The sequence below is a fragment of the Pollicipes pollicipes genome, unplaced genomic scaffold, assembly GCF_011947565.3.
Source record: "Pollicipes pollicipes isolate AB1234 unplaced genomic scaffold, Ppol_2.1 Scaffold_7262;HRSCAF=8765_pilon_pilon_pilon, whole genome shotgun sequence".
Taxonomy (NCBI): Eukaryota; Metazoa; Arthropoda; class Thecostraca; order Pollicipedomorpha; family Pollicipedidae; genus Pollicipes; species Pollicipes pollicipes.
The window spans coordinates 134,542-157,267 of NW_023597055.1; the positions used below are offsets into that span (position 1 = coordinate 134,542).

The following is a 22,726-nucleotide window of genomic DNA, read 5'->3' on the forward strand; positions in this document are numbered from 1 at the left end:
AATCCAGGTCTGTGCATTTCATGTGGAAGAAAACAGTGCATAAACTAAGTAAACCTAACCTAATGCCACATGATGTGCAGAGAACATCTGCAGTGCACATCATTACCTGTTTTTGTACTGGTGAGTAAATATGTTGCCTTGGTGCTTTTTTGTGACATGTATCCTTGCAAACCATGAGGTGGATAATTGAGCTGTTGCTATAATTAATCATTTGTTATGAATTTTGAGCCCAGATTGCATTTGTCATGACAGCTCTGGGGCTGGTTCACATGTTATGATCTTTGGACTGTGCGAACACGGCTGTTTGTGCCACCTAGCCATCAGTCCATATCAGCCAATGCTGTTGACTGCAAGGATATCAAAGCAGTATTTCAACCCTAGTATGTCAAGAAAGCAAATAGCTGCATTCTGACTTGCCAGTCCATGCCAAGTCTAAATGGCAATGCTGCCCTCAGGTACTAATTGCATTGGATGGGGAAAGACAACATAGTTACACAATTTTTGCCACTAACTATGTAGCATTCATGAGTCATTTCTGTAGCTTAGCTCACTGTTGCAGGCTGCTCATAAATGCATTGGTGCGGGATTAGGTAATGTGTTTCTTGGGCTGCGCAAAGTAGATGACATGATGCTAGGTGGCATACTGATATGAGTGTGGTAAGTTTGTGAGTGTCATTGGCCAATACAAGAAAATACTGATTTTGCTGCTAGCCAAGTTTCCTGCTAGTAAAAATTTGCATATAACACTGCTTATGTGACAGATTTGGCAGTGCTGACTGCGCAACTCCTGTGTTTCAAGTGCTATGGCTTGTGCTGTAGCTATAAAGCCTATGAGTCCCGCACAGATCATTTTTCCAACGGAGTCCATCTTCCTCCTCGCCCTCAAAGCTGTCTCGCGCCCACCATGGCCCGTGACATTCGCCATCCATACGCAGAGTACCGGCTTTTTTCTTCTTGTTTTGTTCAGTTCGCCTCAAAAGCGCAGTTTTCGCCCATAACCCGTTCCTTGGTTCGAACTAAGCGGGATCGAACTATCGACCGTTAATCCGACGTAAAGCCGGTTTCGCCCATGTAAACGCCCCTCGCCGAGAGGGTTAACGTCGCATGATCCGTTCCGATCTTAATTCGAATTATCCTCGGCTGCCCATGTAAACCGGGTACATAATCCGTTCCTTGATTCGAACTAAGCGGGATCGAACTATCGACCGTTAATCCGACGTAAAGCCGGTTTCGCCCATGTAAACGCCCCTCGCCGAGAGGGTTAACGTCGCATGATCCGTTCCGATCTTAATTCGAATTATCCTCGGCTGCCCATGTAAACCGGGTAACTGCCGCGGTGTCGAGTGAGGGGCCGAAATGTCAGCTGAGCGCGGCTGGAGGGCTGAGCTGCTGCAGCCGACCAGCTGGCGAAATAGGTCAGCTGAGTTATGCCGCTCTATGTGTCGATCAGGTGTCGCCTCCGCAGGTTCGCATGCCGACCAGCCTTAAAAACGAAGCGCTCTGCTGCTGAACTGGTGCACTCATCACGAGAGCAGCCGAGAGCAAAAATGGCTCCGATAGGTTTTGGCTCGGACGGAAATCTGCCATAAACGGGCGCCGCGCCTCTAATACAGCACGGACCGTTGGACGCTGGCAATGACCCCCTAATATCGTACAGCAGAGTCGTCAAGCTCAGCTAGAGCTTCTGCTCACGCTCTGCTGGTCTCCGAGGCCGCAATCCCAGCCGTCCGAAGCTCTCCGAAGGATGACAAAAGCTATGGGTTCGGCGGGCGTCCGCAGCCGCTCCGCGGCAATCCGGGACAGGCGGTGCGTTGTCGTGCGTTTGCCCTTAATCGATGCGTGCTCCACTTGGCCCAAGCATTGATCTTCTCGCTGCCAATCGGGGTATCGACACAACGGCCCGCCGCGAGCGGACGAGCCCCGATGACGGCAGCGGCACCAGCAGTCAGTCGGCCGCCCGTCTGCTGATGACGTCACGAATGAACACCCCGAACACCGGGCCCGCGTCGGTCACGTCACAAATAGCCGTTCTAGTGACGTCATCACGGCCTAGCCGCGTCGTCGCCACATCCACATCACATCTCATCACATCACGTCTCTGCTGGCCTGGCCGCGAGGTCGGGCAGCGGTCGACTCCGGCCGTGCCCCAGCACCGGCTGATCAGCTGATCCGCGCGGCGGGCGGGTCGCGCTGGACGGGGGACGGGGGCGGGGGGTGGGCGCAGACGTGACCCGTCCCATGAGATCCGGCGGCGGAATCCGGGCCAATTTCGCACGACCGACGCCGGGCTTGCCGGCGAGCCTCCATGAATGCTGATGCCAGACCTGACAGACGTTCGTGCCGAGGACGAACGCCGCTCTCGGCCGCCGGGTCAGAGCGCGCCAATGGACGCTCGCGCCGCCCCCGTCCCTGCCGGTGTCGCGCTGGTGTCGCGCCTCTCGCGCCGGTGTCGCGCCTCTCACGTTGGTGTCGCACCTCTCGCGCCGTGTCGCGCCTCTCGCGCCGGTGTCGCGCCGCTCGCGCCGGTGTTGCGCCGCTCGCGCCGGTGCCGAGCTGCCCGCGCCGGTATCGTGCCGGCGCGATGTGCGCAAGGCCCCCGGCGCCGGCAGCGGACCGCCTCGACGACACCCAGTGCATGATGCCAGGCCGTTCGGATAACGCCGCTCATCACTCATGGCCGGGGTCTGACGCTGGCGACAGGCTGGCCGACTTCCCGTGTCAAAGAACGGGATAATACACTGCACATGGAAAGGCGAGCAGAACAGCCGCAGCCTCACCCACTCACCTAGCGTTTACGGGCTTCTTTGCACCCGCCTCAAGCATGGAAAATGGCTCTACAACCTAGCACGTTTGGCGCTGTAAATCGGACATCCACCTGTAGCCAGGAATAACATACATAGCAGAAGCGATAGGGCACAAAACGATGCCTTCAGCCAACCCCAATTGTACAGATTGAGGCAGTTTATTTTCGGTTGGGAGGCCCCACCAGCCCCACCCTCTCCTCCAACCCCAACTTAGCAAGGGCTCCAGCCCTCAACTTTGTGAAGAAAGTGGACCCGATCCCGGACGAAACCTGTTTCTTGGCGTCTTTTGGCGTATTTTTGTCAACTGCGCTGCCTAGACCCACCCACTCACTTTGCGGAACTATGCCTCTGACTTAGGGCGCACGAGATTGTTCGAAGAATGGAAGACCTGAATTTGTGTCTCTCTATCCACGCCAGGTGGCATTCTCTCCCGGAGTTTAAAGGGGGAGGCAGGACGCCCTTACAGGTCCTTCAGCCGCGCTTCTGTCTGCTGCCATGAACCCCTCGAGCGTTGAGACCCGGTGAGGTGCGGACGCTCGCATCGATGAGCTGCGGCAGCCTCCTGCAACCGAGGCCTTCACCACGGACCGCGCCCAGGACGCCCCCCTCCCCCCCCCCCCAACAGCCAGGAGCGTCACGCGCGTGTACCTGACCTTCCTGGGTCAGCGACCACGGCACGGAGGCGCCGCAGCGGCTGGTGAGTCCCTCGAGGGCACGTTGGCCAGCGGCCGCCCGCAGCTCGCCGGCGGCTCGATCCTGAGCAGATCCGATCAGATCCTCCTGAGCAGATCCGGCCGCCCGCAGCTCGCCGGCGGCTCGATCCTGAGCAGATCCGATCAGATCCTCCTGAGCAGATCCAGCCGCGTGCGGCGTGCGGTGTGCGGCGTGTGGTGTGTGGTGTGTGGCGTGCGGTGTGCAGCGTGCGGTGTGCGGCGTGCGGCCTGACGTGCGAGAAATTGCGCTGGGGGGGGGGGGGGGGCGGACAGCTGAATGGATTTGTTCGGCCACGAAGCCGCACGCGATTGCCGAACTGGTCCGGAGCCGAAGGCGTCCTACTTCGAGAGACGCCGCGTGTGCAAATGTCACGGGCCATTAACCTATGAGAGAAGCCCAGCGCATTTGTTTACGCAATAAACCGGGAATAACAGTCAGAAGGCCTTGGGGCCATTATGACTCCGCAAATATTGCGCCATTAGACTCAGTCTGGAGTTGCGTTTCATGACAGCAACGCCGCTTTTTCCTCAGAGGCCACGCCAAAAGTCGGCACGCGCGCCCTTCGAACCATATCCGCCCGCTCGACCCACAGCAGTGCCGAAACCACTCGCCGAGCGCGCGTTGCGCAACCCCGTTCCAACTTCACTGCACATCTTGGCTCCTTCGTTAGGCGTGAACACGGAGTTAACGTGATGAAGGGCCTGCCTGCTGTCTGCCGCGATGGGACGCCCAAGCGCGTGAAAACAGACGAGCAATGTCCCGAGGCGCTCGTCCGGACGTCAGTGCGCCCTTCAAGGGCAGCACCAAGGTCACGGCCTGTTGTGAGGCGGGCCACTTGCGAAACGGCGCCGGTGTTTTGTTGCCGTTGCGGTGCTCTGCCGTAATGATCGGTGCAGCGGCCGGGCAAGTGGTGCAGCGCGCCGGGCCAAACAGAGCGGCAGAGCGGCCGTGTGCGGCGACCGCGCTGCCCACAACTCAGCCTTCGCCGCGCAGGTTGCTGTCCCGCCACGACAACAGCCGCTTCACGCTAGAACGCCGCACACTTCGCAGGCGCGTGAAATTTGAACGACCGTTTTCGTCGCAGGAGGACAATCATCCCTTCGGACACGGCGCGCGGATTTCCAGCAGCCGCACGGCGGCCGGGGGATCCTGGATCCATCACGTTCCTCGTGTTGGCTCCAGCGGCTCATCATCGGTCGTCATCGGTGTGGGGGTGTTGAGGTGGCCGGGCGTGGCGGCGTGCGACGCCGCGGACCGGGCACGCCGCCGTCCTGGCTCACTGTCACCGGCCGTCCGAGCTCACCGTCACCGGCCACCCGAACTCACTGTCACCGGTCCGTCCTAACTCACTGTCACCGGCCGACCTAACTCACCGTCACCGGCCACCCGAACTCACTGTCACCGGCCGTCCGAGCTCACTGTCACCGGCCATCCGAACTCACTGTAGCTCGACATCCGAGCTCACTGTCTCCGGCCGTCCTAACTCACTGTCACCGGCCACCCGAACTCACTGTAGCTCGACGTCCGAGCTCACTGTCACCGGCCCACCTAACTCACTGTCACCGGCCGACCTAACTCACTCACCGGCCACCCGAACTCACTGTAGCTCGACATCCGAGCTCACTGTCTCCGGCCTTCCTAACTCACTGTCACCGGCCGACCTAACTCACTGTCGCCGGCCGTCCGAGCTCACCGTGACCGGCCACCCGAACTCACTGTCATCGGCGGTCCGAGTTCACTGTCTCCGGCCGTCCTAACTTTTTTTCTTTTCTTCGTCCCAACTCTCTTCGTACAAGCCTCCAATGTCGCATGATAAGTTGAATTACAACGCGTATCACTCGAACTTCGTCATTCATAGCACTTATGTCCACACTGGTGTCCATGTTTATCACGCGTACGTTAAGTTGTACTGCACACACACTACTTATAAGGGCATTGGTTCGTAGTTTTGTTTTATTGGACCGGGTCATGACGTGACGAAAACGGGCGGCGCAAGGGTCGCAGAACGCCAGATGTGAACGACTCGACAACTTTGTCTTCATCTTGATCGCCGCATGGCCAACGGAATGGCAAGATTTAAACGACGTTATTTTGGAGTCCTGGATGCCTGGGTAACCTTGAAATAATCTCCCTTAAAAATCTGCACATCTTCGCTGGCGTGTACCTCAGAAACTAGAGGGTGTTAGGTATCAAGAAGGGCAGGTCTGCGAACTGCACCGAATGATCTTCAATAAGGCTATTTCCGTTCAAAACCTCACACAAATGAACACTCTCTTTAAGTCGTCCACCCATCAGATATACAAATAAAAGCACATCATTCTGACCTGTTATTCTGGCGCACTATTCTGCCAAATTAAAAAAGAAAATGAAGCCTTCAATGCGCCATCCAACCAGGTCGTGAACATCAAATGGTGCTTCTTGTTTCCGTTCGTCGCCTTTTCCAGATCATCAACTCAACGTCAATTCCATCGGAGCCTCGCCCCGATAGTTGAATTAGTTTCTGATCATCCGCCAGGCATGCTGTCTGCAGTTTTTCAGCGCGATAATCGACTCTCAGAGCGCCGGCTTTGGATGTTGTCGGACGAGCATCTATCAACAGAAAAAACCCAAACCCCTGTTGCAATCCCAGTAAGAGCATCAACACAGCGATAACACGGCTCTCACTCGGCGCCGCGCCGCTGGCCCGTTTGTTCGACAAAGCGGGGAATTGTTTCCGCGCTTGCGGCGGCAGCGGGAAGACAAAGGAGCCGGCGAGAGCGCGCAGAGGTCGCGCCACCAAACAAAGGGGGCGTTGCGTTCTGGGGCCGCCTGTTCACGCGCCCGGCGCCTGTTCGTCTCGGGTTCGCAGCGCCGCCGCTGACACGGTATTGGAAAACATGAGCAATGAACCGGCGCCCTGCCACAACACGGCGGCATCATCGGGCATGACGTTGAGTGCGCGTTGGAAAGATGAAAAACAGATGGCTGGCGTTCCTTCGCACTGGAGAAGTCCCCCTCGCACCGCGGCCGCCCACGGGGGAGGGGGATGCCTGCGGCCCCCGGGGGGACAGCCGCGGCCCGGGGGGACATCCACGGCCCGAGGGGGGGGGGCAGCCGCGGCCTCGGGGGGAAGACGGCGCCTCGGGGGGACAGCCGCGGCCCGGGGGGGGGGGGACATCTACGGCCCGAGGGGACAGCCGCGGCCGAGGGGACATCCACGCCCGAGGGGACACACGCCCGAGGGGGGGGGGGCAGCCGCGGCCTCGGGGGGACAGACGGCGCCTGGGGGGACAGCCGCGGCCCGGGGGGGGGGACATCCACGGCCCGAGGGGACATCCGCGGCCCGGGGGGACAGAGCCGGCCTCGGGGGGACAGCCACGGCCCGGGGGGACAGCGCGGCCTCGGGGGGGACAGCCACGGGGGGGACAGAGCGGCCTCGGGGGAAGCCGGCGGGGGGACAGCCACGCGCCGGGGGACAGCCCCGGCCCTCGGGGGGGGGGACAGCCACGGCCGGGGGGACAGCCGCGGCCCGGGGGGACAGCCGCGGCCCGGGGGGACAGCGCGGCCCGGGACAGCCACGGCCCGGGGGGACAGCCCCGGCCTCGGGGGGACAGCCGCGGCCTCGGGGGGACAGCCACGGCCCGGGGGGACAGCCGCGGCCCCGGGGGGACATCCACGGCCCGGGGAGACAGCCGCCGCGGCCTCGGGGGGACAGCCACGGCCCGGGGGGACAGCCGCGGCCCCGGGGGGACATCCACGGCCCGGGGAGACAGCCGCCGCGGCCTCGGGGGGACAGCCACGGCCCGGGGGGACAGCCGCGCCCCGGGGGGACGACCACGACACTGGAGGGACGCCCGCGGCGCTGCGGGACGGCCGCGACCCCCCGGGGGGACACCACACGCCCGTGACCGGTGCGACGCTGACCCAGTTGTCCGTCCTTGCGGCTGGCGGTGCACTGCAGCCGCGCCCGGCGCTCGCCGCTTATTGAGCTGTTTGCCATTGTCCCTAGCAGTAACTGTGGGAGTGGAGTACGGCACCGACGGCGGCGGGTCGAGTGTGTGCACTGCCGGCCCCGCCAGACGGCAGCCTCGGCGACTGAAGGCTAATGTTGGCCGCGGTGCGACCAGGGCTTGCAACCGCGGCCCGGACCTGTTTGGCCTCCGATGTCCACAGTTCGCGGTACAGATTAAACGGAAATCGTGGAACTCTTTGGAGATATACACAGAACTCTTCGTTTGCACGCCGCAGTGCAACGGGAGTATTATTTCGTAACTTAATTGTGTACGCTTCATTTTTTGCTATCGCTGTCATATAAAGCAATCGGAAGAAACGTATGACAAGCATATGTATATATATATATATATATATATATATATATATATATATATATATATATATATATATATATATATATATATATAGTTTAACTACCTCGCGCGGTGAACGAACCAATGGCGACCACAAGCGGACATGCAGACATTTCCCGCGACAGCGCTGCCGCAGATGTGCGGCACGTTGGGAAGCTGCCTTCCCAACTAACGCATTCAGAAGCCCCCGAGCTCGCCCCCACGACCCTCCTAAAGACAGTGACCTTTCCAGAGCACTTGACGGCGTGAACGGCGCTCGGTTCGGCTCGGCACGGCTTAACCTCCCCGATCGCAGGTAATCTCCCCGATCGCAGGTAGCCAACCGGAATCGATGCCGGACTCCGGTCTCCCGGAATCGCAGGAAATTCGGGCGAGCTCGCTCCCGGTCCCCCTTCCCCTCCCCCCAAGCCGCGGAGCACATTTCATCGCGGACGTTGGCAGCGATGAGGCCAAAGCGGGCTGCCATATATCTGGAGCTTTTGGCGACATCTGTAGGGACGTTCGGCCCGTGTAATATCCGGGATGGGTCCGGCATTTACACCTCTGACTTATACACCGCGTGTTTGGAGATACGCGATCAGTTTCATATGATGAAAGAACGCCACGCTCAAGTTTATGAAATAAGTTCAGGAAACAAAACTTGCGCAGGGAGCAGAAGAACAGATAGAATAGAGGCATTTCACGCACGTATGGTGGTATGCACACAAAAAGATGCGTCGTCATCATGGGTAATTTGGAATTCACGTGATACCGAATAAGGCCACAACGGGTGGAAAGGCACCGAAAGGGAAATCCACTACCACAAGACCATCAGCAAAGGGCAGAAATTTCAACATCCCCACTGTGCAACACAACCCTCGAACCAGAGGCCACGGCAAGCCAAAACGCGGGTGCGACCGCCGTCGACGCGAACCCCCAAAAGACGCACTCATCAGCCAGTGAAAGCTTCCAGGTCAAACGCGTCACCGCACCTCTGTCCATGAACCGGTGACCCCGCCCGGATCCGGCGTTGGCACAGGGGTCATGGGACCCGCCCAGCAATCCGGGGGCCGTTTGGCGTGTCGTTCACCTGCGCCCGCCGCGGCAGCGGTGCGGAGAGCCTCCCGCCAGCAGGACGTCATCAAGAAGACCCGACAGCGCCGTCACCGGGGCCGTCAGCGCTCTCGCGGTTCCTGTTACACACCTTCAAAGCCCAGGGCGCTTCGAGCTTTGTTGAAACATAGCGGGTTTGCGGAGAACCCCTCCAGGCCGAGAGGAAATTGTATCCGCCCGCGCCAGAATAAGGCTGCGCGAAACTCGACCCGCTGTCGGATTTCATCGGGGATGACAGTCCCGGAGATGCCGGGAGGATACGGTTGCGGAGGCGTCGCTCTGGCCTCGAGGCCTTGTAGAGACTGAAAGGCATGTGTTCCAGCCACAAAGGACTCGGCGGAGTGGACGGACCGACAGACAATGCGCAGCGGCGCACACTGCTGAGCAGTCTCACATCAGTGAGGAGAGGAAATTTATGTTCCCTTCCATGGGAAGATGGTCATCAGTGAGGACGGCGCAGCCGATCTGGCGTACATCTGAGCCTCAGCTGAGGCGAGAGACAACATGGATATTGGACGCCAAAAATGTGCTTGCCACCAAGTTTATGATTCAGCAAGCTTCCTTTCCTGGGGTGAGCTTGCTAAGTCTCTAAGCTGGGGGTTGCTGTGGTCTGCTCGGCAGCGTGGGGAGGGGTCTCTCGACACCCGACCCCTCCCTCCCCCGACCTATACGCTCCTCGGGCGCTTCCCTGGGCAAAGCCACCTCCGGCTGCTCGTTAATTACCGCTAATGAGGGCGACACGGCGGGGAAAGGGCGGCGGTGCACCTTTGTTCCGGCTCAGGCCAGCGGCCGCCCAAAGCGGGTGCGTTCGGCCGGTACACGGACACGAACACACCCCTCGCCGGCCGCACCAGCACGCTACCGCCGCAGCCGACGGCACAGCCGGGTCGACCCAGCACAGCCGCAAACTGACCAGCACCCGGCACGAGGGACCTCAGCCCACTGATGCCTGGCGGCGATCGGCGCAGACCTCACGGTGTTACGGGTAGGCTGCGGGGTGCGGTCCTCCGCCGACATTTGGTACAATGTGGCGCCGGACTTATGCGATGCACGGAAACAAATGGATCAAAAGCATATGACCCCCCCCCCCCCTCCCCACCTGGACAAGCTCCCACGCTCTTGGTGTTGGCGATGCAGATGCAGTTGGACTACCGCGAAACAAGTGTCGGTGATGGTTGTTCCAAGGATACATGTAGACGACAATTATTATAATCGATACAATTATCATGGTTGCAAACGGGTTCACCTGCAACTTAATAGTTCCTGACGAAATTTCCCACGCAGAGCCCAACCTCATCTTTCATGGAGTCTACGCTGCGTTGCAATATAAGAGGCACAATGCATGACTGCCGCCGGCGTTCCGATTTTGGCGGAGTCGTACCGCCACTCCTCGCCGGGAGGTCAGCCGCACTGACGGTCACCCCCGTCCTAATCAGCTGCTCTCGGCTGCCAATTGCCTTTGCCAACACCGCTCATCCTCGTTAGCGGCTGATCTCAGCCGGCTCGGTCCGAGCAGGTCACTATCGCGTCATCACCACGCAGTGCCCGCCGCCCACCCGCACCCCGACACCCTCTCTCCACACAAAGCCGGCAGGCGTCGCCGCCGCCGGCACTGCCGCGCGAAGTGGGGCAGGCGCGCACTTTGTCTGAGGCTGTGCGGCTCCCACGGGTGGCCCAGTCGTGGCGCCGGCGACGGCGGAGGACCCGCCGATAACTCACAGCCCGACTGGGGGAGAGGAGACGGTCGTGGGTCGGCGGCGGGTCCCGCCGGCGAGCGGCGGGGAAGAGCGCGCCGCCGCACACGCCGCCCGCCGCCGTCGTGGGTTCGACTCCATCCCCAGTGCGGAGGGGAGTCGCTGAGCTCGGGCGAACTAGCCAGCGTTTCGTGGACGCCGGAATTTGTACGAGGTCGTCGGCCGAGGACCGGTATTGCCGCGACTTGCCCAAATGATCACAACCCGACCAATTCCCACAACCACAGCGCAAATGGCTTAAACCGACCGGGATATTGAGTCACAACAGTACCTCCGCGCATGGCCCTTGTGGCCCGTGGCCCAATAGCCCAGCTGCAAGCTCCTGGTAGCAATGAAGCGGCACTGCTCCACAGTACGTCTCCCGGGAGTTGTTAAGTTTGTTTCGAAAGTGCGAGTGACACACCCACATAGCAAAGACGATTGTTAACGTAATGCGTCCGGCTACATTTGCCCCGTTTTGAACACGCTTTGAGCACGCCACGTTTTTATCACGAAACGAAAAACAGCTCGTGTTGTCCATCAAGGAAATGAGCCGGCCAAATTAATACACTCTGAATGGTACAGCGTTCCGGGCAAAAAGCACACAGTTTTTCCGCAACTTCAGGAACTTCAACGCAAAGAACGGTAATCTGGTCCCAAACACAACCAACAAGACCCAAATTCAGCCGAACAACGTGACGACCGACTTCGAAGACAACTTCGCTTGCAGCGCACTCAACACCAGAGCGTGTCCGGTCCTTGGCCTGCAGTCAGAGCGGTGTCTCTCGAAGCCGCCGACGCCGGCTCGGCTCGTAGCGAAATCACACCGCCCGAGATGGGCGTTAAACGCGCTCTGTAGCCGCAGCGCCGGGACAAAGGCAGCGTCGCGTCCCGTGAACAGGCGACTCAAATGGCTCCCTCACGCTTTGAGGACCCCATTCAGACAAGCTGCGAAAGGAAGCCGCGACGCGGCGGCTTTTTCATGCGTCCGCCGACCGGTCCCCGACCGCTTTTTTTTGTTTCTCATCTGCGATAACATTCTTCATGTGAAAAGGGCCATCAGCGGACGCAATGCGGACTGGGTGAGGAGCCCCTCCCCCGGCACGGAAGAGTGATGATTCGGTGATCATGGCGCCGCCGCCGGCCCCGCTCCCCGCCGCCACAAGCGGCGCTAACGACCGCGCCGTCGCCGATAAAAGAGCCCGCCAAATAACCAGACCGCGCTGAATGACGTCTACGCCATTAAAGTGCCGCCAATCTGGCCCGCCGCAGTCTTCTGCGGCCGGCGGCGAGTCTCCGAGGGGCAGGCCGCCGCGGCCCGACCGGCGGCAGATGAAGGATGGCACGAGGCGCGTGGAAGGCGGCCACCGGCTGATAAATGGTAACTAAGCGGTGGCTCGGGCGGAGCCGCGGCGGACGCCGGATGATGAGCCGGGCCCCTTACGGCCGGCGGATGACGTCATGCTCAATGACTGACAGCGCATGACACGGTAATGTCCGAATGCTCCCAGGAAATGCGACTCTTAACAGTCAGGTAGCTGGGAACACGGCGGCACTTTTGGCCTTGCTCCAGTAAGCCGCGACCAGATTACCCCAGCTCTGAAAGAACCCGACCATTCCGACGCCTGGCATTACTGCGTAAACGTATGATCGTTTCCATCAATTTAGAACAGATCCAGCGGGGAGCCTGGTCCCATCAGAGCCTTCGGCGGCGGGATCAGGATCCCCAATCCTGGGATGCAACGGTGATCCAGGCCGTGTTCACCTTCCATACACCGGAGCCACATACACAGCGTATAAATTGATTTTAAGTGACAATGACGTCACTGATGCCCAGCTGGACCAGCATCTCTCTGATCATCGGCTCCGTCAATTCCAGCACGACCCCTGACGTCCTTGATGTCCAGCTGACCCAGCACCGCTCCGTTCACCAGCTACATCATCACAACTAGCACGAACTCTGACGTCACCGATGCCTGGCGCCACACGCGACCTCTGACGTCACTGGTGCCCAGCTGGCCGGGCGCCGCTCCGACCGCCGGCGCCGTCATCACAGCGGGAACGCTGGCTGCTCCACTGCGCAGGCTCGCCATTACCACACAAAGGCTCGAGTGAGCTCCTCAATTACAAGACAATGGCGGCGCACGGTCGCCGAACCGGCGGATCGGCGGGGAGCGCGCCGAGGGGCGGGGGCTGAGATCTTCGGTGCGAAGGTGGGCTCGTGAAGGAACAAGCACTTTAGTAGAATAAATGTTAGGTATCATTTTTGGTGGACGGCGTATGCGTCCAGTAAGTGTTTTTCCATGGCCCTCTAGTTTTAAGGAGGTCTTCGCGTTTGATGTGTTTTATTGGGAGACTCTTTAAATTTCATATCTTTTAATATCACTTCCATGACGTTTCCAAACCATCAAGCTTTGACCTCGCATCACACATCTCTCAACATTCTGATCATCGTGCACTCCTTATCTCATTTTCAGCTGGGGGCGCTCACCTCTGTTTCATGGTTCAAGTCCACCCAGACACGTCCACGCCAGCGTCCATCGCCGCGCAGGTCAAAGCGCATTACACCGTGGCTGATCTGGCAGCCATCCAACGCCATCTCCATCCCACCGCAATCGCCCCCCCCCCCCCCCCCCGATCGTCGGCCCGCAGCCGTCCGCTCTCCGCCAGTCACCTCTCCCTGCAGTTACCCCGGCCCCGCCCGCTCGCATCCGCCGTTGGGTCTCACCAGCTGGGACGGTCACCGGTTTAAGAGTCGACCCAAAGTGTGGTGTCGTAACTGGTGTATACTGACCCTGACTTACACTCATACGGTTGAAACTCGTCCTTGTCTTGATCAACACACGGAGGTCTGAGACCGACAGCCGGACGTCGGAAGCATACCGTCACTGGGCGAGTCCGGGGAATGCGGAGAAATGCTGGAGGTCAGTCCACACCAGGCGAACTGGCCGTTACACACAGCTCGCCCGCGCGTCTCAAAGGGCAATCGGGCGCAGTGTCTCAACGTCAAAGAGCGCTGGGACGCTGCCACCAGACACGTGCCTGGAGCCCCAGAAAGATTCCAGGATCTCATTAGCATGACACCCTATGGGATCCTGGATCCTCCCTTCGGATCCGGGCATATTCCTGGCTGCGACATTCCCACGCAGCTGAGTTCTCCGAAACTTCACGCGCAGCTGACCTCCCAACGCTGGCCATTCCGTGCAGTTCTCGCCAATCCGTTTGCCGCCGCTCTGCACAATCTCGCTTGGCAGTCCTGAAACGCTCATCGCCGCCAGCTAGGTCGACCTTTCGAGGTCCACTGCTGCTGTCCGGCTCGGCCTCCCTGGCGATCAGTCCGTTTAAGCACCCTAAGCGATTGCGATTGCTTTGGGCTGGGAGGGCGGGAAGGGGGGGGGGGGGAAGGGTGCGTACGTCCGAGGCAAGTGAAAAGTGCAGAGACGTGTCTTACCCATTCGCATTCTGCTGGCAGTGTTTCGGAGCCCCGTTTGCTCGCATCCCGAACCCCCTGACCTGGCCCTGTTTTACCAGTCAGACGCGCGGCGTTCGTGGCGCATGGCGCCGCGTCTCGTCGCGAGCAGACAGGAGACAACGATCGGAGACAATCCGCGGCCGGCGGGGGCGGAGACGCGCCCATGGCGCACGCGCGGCGCGGCCACCGGCACACGCGACCGCTGACCCGTGCCGCCCGCCGGACCACGTGACCCAGATCCCCGCGAAAGTCTCGGCCGCCGCCGCCCGACAGGCTGAGCGAGGCGGCCATAAAAGACGGGGCTGACGGGCGGGCGGCCGGCGCGGGCCGCGAGCAGTCGACGCGACGGTGAGGGGGGGGGGGGGCGTGCGAATGGGCCCCCAGGCAATATGTGAATCTCATTGGTTGGCTTCTTGTTACTGTTCCAAATCCAGAAGCACACTTTGATACGCAACAGATGTTTTGAACGTTTCGTTGATTGTCTTGTTCTGCGGTTTGAGTTTGGAGCACATACGGAGCGACGTACATTGCAGCACCTGCAGACGCTCGCAGGAGAGTTACGGACTTCGACAAAGACAACAGCCAACGGGAAGCAAACTTCACACGAAATGTTTTCCTACATTCTCTCTTCCTCGTTGCGAATACAGTCAGCCGCAAGGTAGTCATTAAGTTCACACGCCGTGTTTAAAGTTATTACCCTAGCACGCAAGGTTAACATTTACCCTGTGAGATGTGCAATACAACTCGGTGGAAAACAGTGGCCTCCCGACGACCAAACAATGAAGCAGATAATGACGGAAAGATCTCGCAGAATGAGCAAACCGTGCAGCACAGGCAGAGCTCGTGACAGACCGTAACTCCGGGTTGCGGCTCCTCCTTTTTCTCCTAGCAGCGCCATACTTGGGACAACTCCTTTACAACAACGCTCTTCAATGAAAATAGCTTGTGGACAAAATCCACCCCACAGTGCGCACTCCTCTCACATCACCCCTCACACCAGGAGCCCACCTGGCGACGCGACCCGATGACCCCCCGACCTCCAGGGCGCTGCGAAGCCGCCCTCGCCAGCGCCAAAGGTGCCGCTCTCGCCTCCCCTCCCCGCCTCCCCCCCCCCCCCCCCCCCCCCCGGCAGTCGGCCGATCACACAGCGCGCTCTCAGCAAACCCGGCGCTCGTTCGCCGACCCGACACCGAGGCCTCGCTTTGGAGCTTGTTTGCCCACTGCGCAAGCGTGCCCCAGTTCAGAGTGTACGGCCTACCCGCTCCTGAAGGACGACACAAACTCTATCGGAGACCCGTGAAGCGGACACGCGCTTTCTGGCGCGAACTATGACGCAACGACCCGCCCTGCTTTGCGCCGAGGTGTGAGCGCGGCTGACGACGCGTGCTAAGCCAACCGTGCCACGTAAAGACGCGCCAGCTTACAAAGCGCGTACGTAAGGCGGTGGGTCAATCGAAAACGAGGGTATCGACGCAGCCGCCAGTGCGCGGCAGCTTGAAATTGCTGGCAGTTGGGCAGCTTCCACTGCCGCTTAAAGGGAAGCACTGGAAAAAAGATGGCGGAAACTGAGCGGAAGGAACTGATGTTGGCAATCGCGTCAAAACAGGGTCACCACCCACGAGGTAATGGGCAATTAAAAACGGGATTAACAAAATAATACGGTGAGGGTACTGACAGGTCCCACATCGGTCATTGTTTGCTCGTGTCGCAGACTCGCGTCGCCAGTTCTTCTCATATCGACGGTGACTCTGCTAAATGAATATTATAATGTATTACTGTCCTAGCACGCTAGGAGTAAAGCAGAATGACATGCTACAAACACTCGCAAAACGCAGCTGATGAAAATCACACAAACCGCTGATCTGTTTGCTTTCCCCTTCCGTTCCCTGTATCCCAATTCGTTCCTCCCTCGACCTTTTCCACTGCTTTCAAACAACAGCCACCCAACATATTTGCGCTCGCCTTCCAGGACAGCACGCAGACGGCGGCGGGCTATGCTGAGGCGGCCAAATAGCCGGGCAGAGCAGGGCAGACAACAAAAAGAGCACGTTCGTTCCGAACAGGCGCCAGCGGTTGGCCAGGGCACAAGATGGGCTGTCAGGGTTGTTCCGTCCATTAAAACAGACTCCAGGCACGACCAATGCCAAGGCGCTAAATCCGGTTGTCACGAACAGAACTAGGCCAATACCTAAGTAACGTTTCTGCACCGCAACACGGCTGCCTCGATGTTGCATTAAACATTAAGCTGTGTTTGACGGCAGCCCGGACGGCCCGGGCGGCCCGAAGACACGCGGGAGTGGAGCCTTCGATGGAAATCGATTCGACATCCGTTAAAACCCGACCCGAAACGAGCGGTGCGACAGAAGGTCAGTCTGGGAACACCGGGTCAGGAGTCCCACCATCAGCAGGGACACCATCACCGATCAGCAACACGCGGACCGGGACACCATCACCGATCAGCAACACGCGAACCGGGACACCATCAGGGACGATGGACGACCAACAGCAGGGACAGTGGGCACACGCGTGACCGGTACTGGGGCCGTTTGGGCCCCGACCCCAGCAAGCTCGGGGAACATTCGACCATTTTGGCGTTTTGACCATACAAAATGGCACCAGAATAGAAATGAACTGCAGTAACATTTTAGGCACGGCTACGTCCCTCACAGCAGGAACAGCTGGGACGGCAGGGACAGCGGGGACGACAGGGACAGTGGTGACAGAAGGGACAGCGGGGACGGCAGGGACAGCGGGGACAGCGGGACAGCGGGGACAGCAGGGACAGCAGGGACAGCAGGAACTGACCTATCATGAGCAGCGAGACGGTGAGGTGCTCGCGGCCAGTGGTCTTCAGTGCGCCGAGCACGGTGCCGACGATGGCACAGCAGAGCCCGACGAACGCGATCATGACGATGAACCAGCGGATGGAGACCGACTGGGTGACCACCATGCCGCAGCACGACTTGGGGTCCTCCTCCTCCGTCCGGTACGGCAGCCTGGCGGGAAGAGGAGAATCGCATCAGAACGGCACTTGGTGCAAGGTGCGCATCTATTCAGAGAGCTTCAGTAGTTGATGAAGGCATGCTCCGCGCTTAACATGCACATATGCACAATGTAAACAAGGCCCGTCATATCTCCAGGTCATGCGTCGTAAGTCGAGATTGGTTGGTACAGCCCTCCCTGGGTCCGCTACACCAGTTTTGTGTGGAAAATGAGATTACAAAATTTAGTCAAGCTACGAATGTGTTCAAGAAATGAATGGTATATTTTCATTCCTGCAGGAATATTCAGAACACGTCGGCAGCAAACCGCTGAGATAACGCAGCGAGACCAGTGACGTCACTACACCACCCAATGACGTCACAAGACCGACGCCGGCTTCCCACTGCCGACAGTACGCTGGCTCCTGCTCTCCCCTGCCGCAGGAGCAGCCGCCGTCGAGTGATGGACGATCCTCAGCCCGCCCCGGCGGCGGCGCCTCAAAAGAAACACATCCCGCCGCCGACCGGGCGCCCCCGTTCCCAAGCCACAGATCGCAGGCCGGCCAGACGGCGTCGCGTTGTCATGGCGACAGCTTCCCAACCCGCCGACGGCAGTAATGCCGGGGTGTTTCACGACGTGGGTAAGTGGGATCGTTAGTCGCGCCGCCATCGCAGGACACGCGGGCCGCGCGCGCGATGAAATCAGGCGTGCTTGTTTGGAGTAGAGACGGCGTTCCCGGGGCGGAAGATCTGTCTGCTTCTCTCCGCAGCATACTGTATACCGGATATACTGGATAATTCATATATTGGATAACATATAACGGACAGCATGACAGATAATTCGACAGCACGCAAGGAGTCACTTGTCTACAGCAATGTCCACAGATCGGGAGAAACACGACTGGGTACGGCCGGGCAGCCTGGGTCCGGAGGGCGCACAGGTCAAATATTCCTTTGTGTAACATTTGACATCTGACTCGAAAATACTGCAGCCCACCGAGCTTTGCAAAACAGTCACCACCGCTAATCACGTCTGCCAAAAGGAAGCTTCAAACGTGTTTAGGGGTCGTGTTATGCTGTCAGTTCCTGTGCGCGTGGCGCGAGACGGGCATATGAATGCCATCATGGAGCTGGAAGTGGGCTAACTACTGGTAGCGGGGTGTTTACCAGGTTCGCCCGCGCTGACCTGGTCGCCTCCCGTGCTCACGCCACCCCTGCTTCACACACGATCCGCCGGCCAGCCTTGAGCTGCCGCTATCCGCATGACGTGTCATAAACTACCCTGGAGTCTCCTTAACGCGGAGAACTCGAGCCGCCCTGGTCCACAGGACTGGAATCTCGCCTGCTCCACATGACTGAGAACGCCCCTGGTCCACATGTGTAGTCTCGCCTGGTCCACATGACTGAGAACGCCCCTGGTCCACATACGTGGAGTCTCGCCTGGTCCACATGTGTGGAGTCTCGCCTGCTCCACACGACTGAGACCGCCCCTGGTCCACGTGAGGTGACGGCGCCACCGGCTCACAAATTATCGGACCTCGGCTCCCTCAAAAGCCAAATCGATAGGCCTATTGTCTGGCGGCGGACGCCGGACGCCAGAACCTAATCTGGCCGCCGGGGCCGGCCGGCGAGCCGGCGCGCCGCCGGGATTGCCTCTGCCCACCCTCCTCCTTCTTACAGGAAAAAACGGGGCCGGCACGCAGCCGCCGGCGCTCAGGGCCGGAATCGGTTGGCTGGCTTCGCGAAGTGGATCAGGATAAACAGAAGCAGCCCCGGCGCAGATCATCTGCAAACGCCACCGAAGATTGCCTTGTTTTTGCCGTGTTTATTTTGTTTTTGTCCTTCATCTCCGCAGCGCACGTCATCAACCTCCGCCAATAAAGAACGCCGGTCGCGACAGCCACTGCAGCGTAAGCACCGGCCGAACACAGTGCCGGCCTGACCTGCTGCCAGCCTTGTCCAGCGCGACGCCTCCGCCGCGCGAGGAGGGCGCACCGGGGCCGCCTCGTGCGCGGCCCCGGCGCGCCTCCCGCGCCGCTGGCGCCGGCGCCGGCGATCGGCAGAGCGGAGGAGCGAGCGGCGTCGCTGGTGCGCGCGCCCCGGCGGCGTCATCGCTCAGCCGCCGGCTAATGAACGTCGCAGCCGCGCCAGATACGTAACGACAGGTGACCGCGCCACCAGCGGCGCGGAAGCGGCCAACCAGGCGCGCCGCCAGCACTTCCGAACGGGAGGAGGTCGGAGCGCGCGGACAGACGGCAAGGAACGAGTGTAGTAACCGTGCGACGGAGAAGGGACTACCTCACCCCCTCCCACCACGTCACTACGCCCCAGAGAGGCGCTACACCGCCCCTCCCCCTCCCGCGGACGACGTACCAGGGCTGTGCCAGCTGACGGCAGGTCACTGATTGGTTGGCTGTCGGGGGGAAGGGGAGGTAGGACTCGGGTGATACGACCACGTGGTCCAACAGCGCCCGGGGGCAGCTCAACCCGACGTCGAACCCGACGCCGGGCGTGCTAACCATGCTCCAGACCAGCCGTGACGACACGGCACGTGCCGCGGCCGCTGCAAGTCCGGCATCCGGGTACAACCCGTGACGGCCTCCGGTCGGCGCATGGGGCTTGTGGTTCAGCACGCGGCCGCCGCCTTCACATTTCACACGCATGTCGGCCGGTGTCAGATGCGCCGGCGCCAGCCTGTGACAACTGTGCCGGCTCGTCCTCAGCTGCCAGCGCCTACTTGGTGCTACTGTGCCGTCCACAGACACCTGACGGCGGGACGCCACAAATAGAGATCAGCGGCCTTACCAGTCGATAGCGCCGAGGCCGCTGTGACAACTGTGCCGGCCTGTGCCAGCCTGTGCCGCCCATACCAGCGCTGGACAACTGTGCCAACCGACGCCAAATGTGTTCGCCCCCGCACAGCACGTCTACCGACTGATAGCCGTCGGCAGGGTAGGGTCATGCCAGGTCAGGTCAGGTCAGGTCAGCTCGGGTCAGTTGCCGGATAACTGATGACGCGCCGGCGGAGGCGGCGGCGAGGCCAGATGGCGTGCGCCCGGAACCGCAGCGGAGGCTTCCCGCCCTCTCCCCCGTCCCGCCCGCCCCTCTGCCCTGGCTGATGACTGTGTTTAAGTGGTCATCTGCCCGGGCGTTGGGAGCCCGAGGCTATTCAGATTCAGGCTGTATAAGTGGGTAGGTCTGCTGGTCGCCATTTCGTCATCCTTGATGTTCAGTCCTCGCCTCATCACGCCGAGATGCTCGATCCAGTTGCCCTGTATTTGTATCCTGCTGGTGCTGTGTTCATCCGTTCCTCTTCTGCTCAAAACTTTTGAGATGCAGCATAAAACTTTAAACGCATCATCAAAACATCAAACAACAAAGCCCGTGTCGCATACTCGGTTCACGGCTTGCGCCTCACCGAACGGCGCAGACGGCAACACTGGCATAGTGGGAAGCGTAGTCAAGATATCGCCAGGAAGGCGGGCAAATCAGCGCACATGAGGCCTTCCAGCCGAGGTGCTCCACTTCGTCACTACAGGGGCCTTCCCGTATTTGGCCTCGTGGAAGCATTTCAGATTCCGGATCGCCTCTGAGTGTCTCGAGCAGCCCGTTCTTTTATGTTTCAGAATCCGTACGGCGTCTTCAACCCTCCAAACGGAGCTGGGTCTTCGGCCCTAGGGGCCTGCGCCTCCAGCAGGAGGGATGGGGCATAGCCTCAAACTTTTCCTCCTGGCTATGCCACTCGGCATGGAATCGAGTCCAATCTGCGCTGGAAGTCACATTAGAACAGCCCTTCCAAACTGAAACGAAACACTCCACCGCCGGTGCAGCTGATCAGGTTCGCCGCCGTTCAGCGCCGGCTGCGGTATGTCTCGCCCTGCCTTTGATGCCGCCTCAGAGCAGCCATTTGTGACGCTGGAGCCTCTTACAGTCAACAACCAGACACACGCACACCAGACACGCGCCTCCACCCCAACGACCTCTCCTCCCCTCAGACGCCGAGTCCCCCTCGCGCGACGCCGCGCCACGCCCGGTCGTCGCCGCGCCGTAATTGTATTGCAGCGCCGCGGCGGCGATCGATGGCGCGCCGCGCCGTGTTGGCCGCGCGCTAATGGCCCTGTTTGTTGCCGGGCCGGCCGCGCGAGAGGCCGAGCGCCGGGCACCGCCCGCGGCGCCGTGATTTCAGACCGGCCGCCGGTGTCTGCTGCCCTGCCGCGCGGCGGGACGGCAGCAGCAATGGAGAACCGGCTGTTTATGGGTAAGAATCGGGCCGAAAACGCGACAATTGGTTGACTGCCGGGAGGCGCTTGGCCGGTTGACTTCGGGGGCCACTATGGAGAAGGGGTTACGGAACACAGTTTTTTTTTTTTACAGTTTTACAGCTTTTGCAGCTTTTCGGAAAGAAGGAAACACAGCACCGCTGAGTCAAGAATGTCGCACCAACTTTCTCGGCTGGGAATACAGTACGGCTTGAATTCGTGCCGCGATGCAATGCACTGATAGCAACCGACCTTGGCACTGCGTGACGACAAAAGGCCTGTGCCGGTCCTGGACGTCACGGGACCGAGCCGCAACCGGTGGCAAGCAGCTGACGCAAACGCTTATCGTGAGAAGGCCGCCGTCCACGGCCGCCCGCTCTTGCCCTTCGCGTCGTGACGTTCGAGTTCTGGCGACGTCAAGTTCATCCGGTAGTCTTCAGAACGTCGCTGCCGTCGTTTCCACCGGCGCTGCCGCCCTGACTCATCTCCGAACGTCTGAGCGCGGGCAGCCGCTTGCTAAGGTCCCTGCTCGCTGGACTCTCCGCTCCCTCAGACTCTCTGGACTCTCTGCTCCCTCGGACTCCCTAGACTCTCCTCTCCCTCAGACTCTCTGGACTCTCCGCTCCCTTGGACTTCCTAGACTCTCCGCTCCCTCAGACTCTATGGACTCTCTGCTCCCTCGGACTCCCTAGACTCTCCGCTCCCTCAGACTCCCCAAACTCTGCACTCTCTCAAGATTCCTTGGACTCTCGGCTCCCCCAGACTCTCTGGACTCTCGGTTCCCTCAGACTCCCTGGCCTCTCTGCTCCCTTAGACTCTCTAGGCTCTCTGATCCCTCAGACTCTCTGGATTCTCCTCTTCCTCAGACTCCTCAGTCGGCGCGCCGCACGGACGGCTCCCTGACCCCTCACCCTCCCTTAGTCCCGCCGCTGGCCGTCTCGGGTGATGCCAGACGGCGCCAACCCTCCAGCCGCCGCCCAGCGCGCGACTGGGCGCGGTTAGACCCCCCCCCCCCTCGCTGTCCGTTCTGGCAGGCCCGGAGCTGATGCCCCCGTTGGCTGACCGGCTCGTGGCGCTCCGGTCAGGAGGCGGCTCGAGGCGGTCCGGTCAGGAGGCGGCGGTCCGTCGGCGGCTCGTGGCGCTACGGTCAGGAGGCGGCAGTCCACCGGCGGCTCGTGGCGCTCCGGTCAGGAGGCGGCGGTCCGCCGGCGGCTCGTAGCGCTCCGGTCAGGAGGTGGCGGTCCGCCGGCGGCTCGTGGCGCTCCGGTCAGGAGGCGGCGGTCCGCCGGCGGCTCGCGGCGGTCCGTCCGGTCATGGGTGACTCA

General features: G+C 60.4%; 1 protein-coding gene across 1 annotated transcript in view; it reads right to left on the bottom strand.

Annotated features, from left to right (window-relative positions):
• LOC119114324 (uncharacterized) overlaps positions 1-22,726 on the bottom strand; it is an 80,119-nt gene that overhangs the window by 7,147 nt on the left and 50,246 nt on the right. Inside the window, exon 2 of the mRNA XM_037238519.1 lies at positions 16,967-17,157. Within this exon, the coding sequence (XP_037094414.1) occupies positions 16,967-17,157 (191 nt within the window). The remainder of the gene's footprint in view (positions 1-16,966; positions 17,158-22,726) is intronic.